Source organism: Myotis davidii, unplaced genomic scaffold (genome assembly GCF_000327345.1).
Source record: "Myotis davidii unplaced genomic scaffold, ASM32734v1 scaffold217, whole genome shotgun sequence".
NCBI classification, from domain to species: Eukaryota; Metazoa; Chordata; class Mammalia; order Chiroptera; family Vespertilionidae; genus Myotis; species Myotis davidii.
In genome coordinates, this window is record NW_006290034.1 from 7,801,052 (window position 1) to 7,808,970 (window position 7,919).

The following is a 7,919-nucleotide window of genomic DNA, read 5'->3' on the forward strand; positions in this document are numbered from 1 at the left end:
AATAAAATATTATTAGCACAGGAAAACAGAGGGGCCAAATGAAAGCTAAGCAATACTAAATGATAACAGCTTTTAATTTCCTGTAATGTCTGACAAACCTTCTTCCTCATGTTTTACTGCCGCTCTAGCAACAAAGGACTGGCTAAAGTCAGCATGGGCCCAGGGAACCATTTCAATTAGTATTTCAAAGTGCAGTTAAAATCAATACTCTTTGCCACACAGGAGGGCAACATTTATCCGCTCCCTCAGTCTTTCATCCTTTTGTAGGTGAGGCACCCAGTGCAATGGGGTTAGCAGCTGAGGCTGCAAAGGGCCAGAACTGGCATTCCAAGTTAAAGAGATTCTCAACCATTCTGTTTGGGAAGCTCTGTTTCAGTGATTTTTGACACCCTCCACACACAGCCTTAAAGAGTAATAAAATTCACTACCCCATGTATCTAACTGTAAGATAAAATGCAAAATAAAATGGGTAAAGATACTTCTCTCCAATATCTCAAAGGGTAATAAAAACGCAGGAGTTATTACCTGGGAAACTGGAGGTTCGTGAAGGTCTAACTGAAGTCTCTGTACAACATCAGTGAAGTCCTCAGCATGAAAACAAATCACATCTTTGGTTATGCGAGGTTGGTCACTCCTAAGATGGACACAATGAAGTTTTAGGAAAATCATCTCACAATGGAAATAAGGACAAATTTCAGTGTTCCTGTTCCTGGAAATGCTGCTACTAGCACAGAAATAGGTATATAGCTCCCAAGGACAAAGTATACATTTGCTCCTTTAATCAACTTGAACAATAAACAAAACACTAAAAAAGCTGTTTAAAAATAAGAAAATTAGATGTTACAAAACTAAAACAACAGTGACCAGAAGCAGAGTTTTAGTCTAACTTGGTTGCATTTGTAATCTTTTCACCACTTTACCCACCATCTCAATGCCAACCTGTGATAACATCATCACCCACACAAAGATCACACCTTCCAGTTTTCAAAGTATTGAAAGGGGAAAAAAACTAAATAATCTTTCATTTGAAATACTCAGAGCAAACTCTATAATAATATTGAAGGCCCTGACATAAATATGAAAAACAAAGTAAAAAAAAAGTTTTTAAATGAGCTGAATTCTATGTTCTGAGCTTTGTTAAAACTGTGCCCCCAAATAAATGTAAAAGGGTGTAACCATTATGAAACACAGGATGGTGGTTTCTACAAAAATTGAAAATAGAATCACCACATGATACAGCAATTCCACCTCTAGGTGTACACAAAAGACTGAAAGCAGAGACATAGGATATTTGTTCAGAGCAACCAAACGGTGGAAGCACCCCAAGTATATCCACGGACAGCTGAACGTTTGAACAAACTGTGGCATATACATATAATGGAGTGTTAGCCTTCAAAAGGAAGGAAATTGACTCCTGGTTCAATATGGATGACCCTGGAGGATATTACGCTAAATAAAAGAAACTCACAAAAGACAACTATTGTATGATCCCACTGATATGAGACATTTAAAGTAGTCAAATTCACAGAAGCAGAAAGCAGAATGATGGTTAGCAGGAGCTGAGGGAGAGGAGAACAGGGAGCTATGGCTGGTGGGCATAGAGTTTCAGTTCTGCAAGATGGAAAAGTTCTGGAGATCTCTTTCACAACAATGCCCATATCCCTAACACCACTGAACTGTACACTTAAAAATGGTTCAGGTTTTACTTTTAATTTTGTTATGTGTGTTTTACAATTAAAAAAAAGTCCCCAAACTTTTAAATTGAGTCTACATTTTCTTAGACAACATTAATCAACTTTGCAGTTGAGTTCCATTAACTTACCATTCACCAAACTGTACAGCTTTCAAAACCCCAACAGCGGCAGTACTCTGCCAGTCAAACCCCTGGCCCACATGATCAGCATGCGCTCTTGTCCTATCTTCAAAGAGGACTTCCCGGGGTTCGCTGGTCCGAGGTAGGTACTGGAGATTTTTTATTTCATTCATTGATCTGGAGTTGATTTGGTTGTGAAGTAAAGGGAAAGACAAAAGTATTAATAGTAATTAGGCAAAAAAGTTGACCAAGACACCAAATTTCAAATAAGAGGAGGGCTGAGAGGGTTCAATGACTTTTATCATTAGTATTTAACAAACACACTCTATTGTAATGTTTAATGTGATTACCTTTCTCTCTTGGTATGTCATGATAATATAGAAACTATGTCTTGGGCTCAAATGTAGTGTTTGAATATATAATTTAGTTGTCTAGTAACAGAAAATAAAATTCAAAGTTCAAGGCTACATGTGGCTTTACTCTGAGTCATTTTGACTCTCAAAATACCTGTAACTCTCACAACCTTCTAGGTGAATATTTTATAACACTGAATGGGAGTATGCCTTGAAAGCTTGCCACTATGAGAAAAACCCCAGAGGAAAAGATAAAGACTTGACAATATATAAACAAAAATTTCCTAAGGGGAGACCTGAAGCATAAAGAAATCTGAAACTAAAAGAAAAACTTACAACATTAAAAAAAAGTTAATAGTCATAATGTACAGGGAAAATTTACAAGTGAATATACCCCAATAGAAATACGGGTAAAGGAAATTAAAAGGGAATCACAAAAGAAGTACAAACCACTCAAAGAAAAGCAAATTAAAATGACACATATCTATCCAATCAGATCAACAAAGTTAAGAATGTTAGTAGAGGCTATAGGGAAAAATTTATATTCCCATCCATATAGTAAGGTGAGGATTCACAAAAGAACAAAAAACAAACAAACAGAGGAGGCCTCACTCTGATGACTGTGAGCTGAGTGGACCAGACGAAGGGACTGACCACTAGAGACTTAAGACAGCTCTTCGAATCATCTAGACAAATGATGTTCAAACTGTGTTCAAGTCTCAATCATTTTTATAAGCTGTCAACTAAAACAAGTGCTTTTGCTTATTTGAGAAAAGTGATTGTTTACCGTCGTCTTTTGAAGGGTGACTTTGGCATATCTGCTGTAGGGATCATCTGCTCTCCTGGCCTTACCCACATGATGGGCCCATCATCACTCTGGGACCGACACTGGAGTCGGAGGCTGGAAAGTGTACCCCAGGGCAAAGTCATCTAGAAGTCAGATGAATTAGTCACATGAAAAAATTTTAGACTATTTACAAAATAGATAGTCTTTAGGTAGCCACCCCACCTAAAAGAAAACTCTGGGAAGCTTATTTTTGTGTATGTATACGAAGAAATAAATGTATTAGATAGTAATTTCTATAAACAAAAGAATACTGAAGTTAAATATTTTATAGCAACCGTTTTTTAAACATTTCTATTCAAAACATTGGGTAAAATTTCATTTTAACAGCCAAGATTAGCTTAATACTTTTAAATGAAAAGTATCCACTTACGTAATGATCCGAACTTTAATAATATGAATTAACACTCACTTTCAGAAATGGTGATTCTTCTAACATATCAAGGAACTCTGGGAAATAATCACCAACTTCTTCATCTACTGCTCCAACAAGACTTATCTGCCGCATAGGACCTGCTCGGTAGGTGCCACAGCAGTACGTCCTGTTGACCTGAGATAAAACCAAAGAAGGGAAGAAAGGCCTGAAGGTACTCTATAATATATTTAAAGAATTAGAATAGGGCATTGTTTCCAATGTTGCTATTTCGTCTTCATACTAAGAACTCAAAGGTCAGTACCTTGGACAAAGTCAACTGTTACAGAAAAGCACCGACACACACTGACAAATACATTGATATAAGTTCCACACCCGAAATTGCACAGTGCAAGTTAGTCTATGGTCCCAACATCTCAAGGAAATATTGAAGACATTACGATAGACTTAAACTTCTTTGAGAATAATAATTTTGAACTCTGTAAACACTTGAAAGTGATCTTTATTTAGGAAAATTAGTAAATAAACAATAAAATTGGCAGGGCAACCATGGTCAGATTAATCCTCTGTATTCATTCTGTACTCTCTACCTTGAGAGCCTTCACATCAGGCCAAATAGCAGGCTGACTGTTAACCAACCCAATCTTCCATATAAGATCCTCCACCCTAGGGAGGCTCATCTTTTTCTCTATCCAACTTACGCCAATGATTTTTCTCTTGAATCTGTCCTACTTGGAATATCCTCTTTAAATGTCGCCTGTTTTGCCTTAATAGAAAGCATAAATGACCATCTAGTATTTCTTATACAATTCTTTACTATTAGTTCTTTAGCAGCATTTTCAGAACCATCCATTTTTTTTCATAGACAATTTAACATCACTATCATGCATACACACACACACACACACACAGAAAAAAAGGTCTTAGGTCTTGTTCTCAAATAGCAAACATTTATTTTTTAATTCCTTATCGATTTTCCCCCCAAGATCACTCTAGGACTAGGTGATCTTTAAGCAGCAACAGCCCAGCCCAGAATTACCTTGCGTATATTTGCACAAGTTACCTTCCATTCGTTTGTATGATCATCATGCTATAAAAAGCCAGGGGAGGCAGACTGGGAAAGAGCATGGTCATGGGATGCAGGAATAAAGGGAGGAAGAGAAAGTAAAACAGCTTTTCTAAGCACTGGTCTAACCTTTCTCAGCCAAGCACCTCAAAATGATTAAAGCAGAGTTAATTTTCAACATCAGTTCTAGAAATATCAGTCTCTCCCATTCCCAATTACCAGACGTTTCTCCACCTAAAAAGACTTTCAAACTATACATGATGATGGCATCTTATGAGAGAAAATTCTAAAGACTTATCACAATTTAAAATTCATGTAACTCAATACCAATCCTGAAGTACACTGCCTATAGTCATTTTCAATTTACTTGGTCTGCTAGCTTTGAGAATATGCAACTCAACACATTTTTAATCTGAATTTATATTTTTAGATCATAGTACTCCAAGTTTTCCTAATTTAAACACCATTTAATTCAACAGCACTGAACCTGAAGACAACTTAAAATGCAAATACCTAAGATAATTAATAGGTGACATAAAATATCCTTTTCCTATTTAAAAAGAGAAAGTAAACCTGAAATGGGGGAATTGTTAAATTTATGTTTGCTGAGGCTAGAAATGAAGTAATCAGCTATTAAACTCTGTTTTTTAAAAAAAAGTAGTGGTAGTAGTAAAGCTGATTAGAGTGTCTATCACAAGTAAAAATGTTTAAATGCTAATGTTTGTTCTGCATTTAAATAATTAACAGCAACGCTTAGAAGATGGACGGCATTTATTACCAGAAAGTCAACAGCTACCACCTATGTGGCACTGATGCCAAACAAGAATATTACGAATTATCCCCTAGTATCTGATCTACCGTTCTTACCTACCATTCTGGATTTTAGTAACAGAACTTCCTGGGCATACAGCTCAACTAGGCTCCTTGGCAGCTAAGCGTGGCCTGTGACAAGGTTCTGGCCAATGAAATGCTAGCATAAGTTACATATGCAATTTCCAGAACATGTCTTAATAAGTGAGCAGCCTGCTCTCCACTTCTTCTCTCTCTCTTTGGAGGGCTAGGTTCAACCATGCATATGACACCAAAGGGAATGGCAGAAGGAAAGCAGAATCCTGGATGACCTCATGGAACACCTTTGGACTTACTATTCAAGAAACTTTTATTTTGTTCTGGCCACTATCTGTGATTTATAGTGGTTTAGCCTGCAACTCGTATACTCTGTACTGAGGAAGGCAACAGTCTATTGCACAGATAACATCTGGATTATTATCTCCTGCTCTGGACTAAGAAAAAAAGTCTATAACTAGAGCACCCCCAAAACAGATTAAGATAATCAGAATTTCCAAAACAAGAACCTGAGATTCTAATATGTATCTGAAATGAACAACCTCAGATTATTCTTAGGATCTGACAAGTTTGAGAAGCTTTGGCCTGGAAATCGCACTCAAAAGCAAAGAACAAGTTGAGTTCTACCACCCAAGTGTGTATACTGCCGTGAAGGAAGAAACAAGTGTTAGGATGATTGGAAGAAGGCAAGTAGAGACCAAAGAACAGAAAAACACTAAAGCTGCCATGGGAGCATGGAACATAATGCCAGCAGGGAAAAGTTAGCCTTTAGTAAAATCTGAAGGTGAGTGGGGAGGGGAAGATTGTGATATCAAGGAAGAAAATACCTCTAAGAAAATAGTAACTAGCTTTGCATGCATTCAAAAAATTTAATATAATAGCCATAAAAGTTTAAACAAGTATGTGTGAATACTATACATACTGCTGTCAATATATATGTAGTCCTTTCGATTAGACACTCAACTTTAAAAGTTATCCTGTACCAATTGCTGGGAGAGTTAAACATGCTCAATTGTGCTCTCAATACATACATCCCTGTTTGTTTGCTTTTTAACCCTCACCTAAAGATATGTTTCTCTTTACTGATTTGGGAGAGAGAAAGAGACAGAAACATCAATCAGTTGCCTCCTGCATGGTTCCTACTGGGGATGGAACCGCAACCCAGGCATCGAACCAGCGACCTCTCAGTGTGTGGGACGATGCTCAAACAACTGAGCCACACCAGCCAGGGCTACATACACCTTTTAGTAAGTCATTTAAAAACTTGAAGATATAAGCTTCATTCATAACTGCCAAAAACCTGGAAGCAACTAAGACGTCTTTAGTAAGTAAATGGATACACTGTGATACATCCATATATGGAATATGACTCGGTGCTAAAAAGCACTGAGCTATCACGCCATGGAAAGACATGGAGGAACCTTAAAATGCATTTATTAAGTGAAAGAAGCCAATTTGAAAAGGCTACATACTTCAGGGTGGAGCCAAAGTTTATAATTATTCATACGGAAAATAATGTAATAACACAATAAACTCTGTTTCAAATACTCACAACTGTAAGCCTACTTTGCCCCATCCTTATATGACATTCTGGAAAAGACAAAACTATGGAGGCAGTGAAAAGATCAGTGGTTGGCAGGGGTGGGGATGGGGGTGAGGGAAAGGATGAACAGGCAGAGCACAGATGATTTTCAGGGCAGTGAGTCTACTCTGTATGTTACCTGATAGGTACATGGGAGTCAAAACCCATAGAATGTACAGCAAGAGTGGATTCTAGTGTAAACTATGGACTTCAGGTGATTATGATGTGTCAGCACAGGCTTATCAATTGAAAGGAATGAACCACTCTGGTGGGGGATGGAGATAATGGGGAAGGCTATGCATAGGTGGGGGCCGCGAGTATTTGGGAAAGAGGTCTGTACCTTCCCCTCAATTTTGCTATGAACCTAAAATTGCTCTAAAAAATAAATTATTAAAAACAAAACTTAACACTAACCTAGAAATACACTATGTGGAAAACCCTGTGTGTGGAGTTAGGGAGAATAATTATTCAACAGAACTCATGTTTCATAAAGAAACCTATTTAAGCCGATGGTTTAAAAAACAGAGAGGAAAAAGCTAGCCAGCAATCTTCCTAACCTTGTGGCCTGTGAACAAAAAGGCATTCCCGGTTTCAAACGTATAGTCACAGAGTAGAATGAGTCAAAAAAGTATAAGCTATACTTAGAATGACAGAAAAAAGAACCAAGCATCCAATTTTTATGCTGTTTTATTTTATGAAACTTCTTAAAGTATGGTTTCCTTTTCTCTAACACACTCATGTGTAGCCCATAAGAGTTTCTCCATTACCATCAAGCTCCAAAGCACTCTTCTATTCTTAATTAGTGCCACCAATTCACTACAAAATGTTCACTATATTAATCAAACATGGCCCCCATAAGCCCATTGTGGGCCCTGCCACCACACACAACAAATGAGGGAATAACATTTGTTGATTTTCTCCAGAACAGTAAACATTACCACGTTATAGTAATAAAAGCAACATTTCATAAGAACTTCTAAATAAAGTTAAAGAGCTATGACCCTCAATAAAAGACTTCAATATTATATAGGTTTTGCAGAAA

General features: G+C 37.2%; 1 protein-coding gene across 1 annotated transcript in view; it reads right to left on the minus strand.

The window, feature by feature from the left end:
• Positions 1-7,919, minus strand: part of RSBN1 (round spermatid basic protein 1) — a 25,604-nt gene that overhangs the window by 3,989 nt on the left and 13,696 nt on the right. Inside the window, exons 2-5 of the mRNA XM_015563454.1 lie at positions 3,423-3,560; positions 2,954-3,096; positions 1,823-1,990; positions 526-634 (exon numbers count right to left, since the gene is read on the minus strand). Of these exons, the coding sequence (XP_015418940.1) occupies positions 526-634; positions 1,823-1,990; positions 2,954-3,096; positions 3,423-3,560 (558 nt within the window). The remainder of the gene's footprint in view (positions 1-525; positions 635-1,822; positions 1,991-2,953; positions 3,097-3,422; positions 3,561-7,919) is intronic.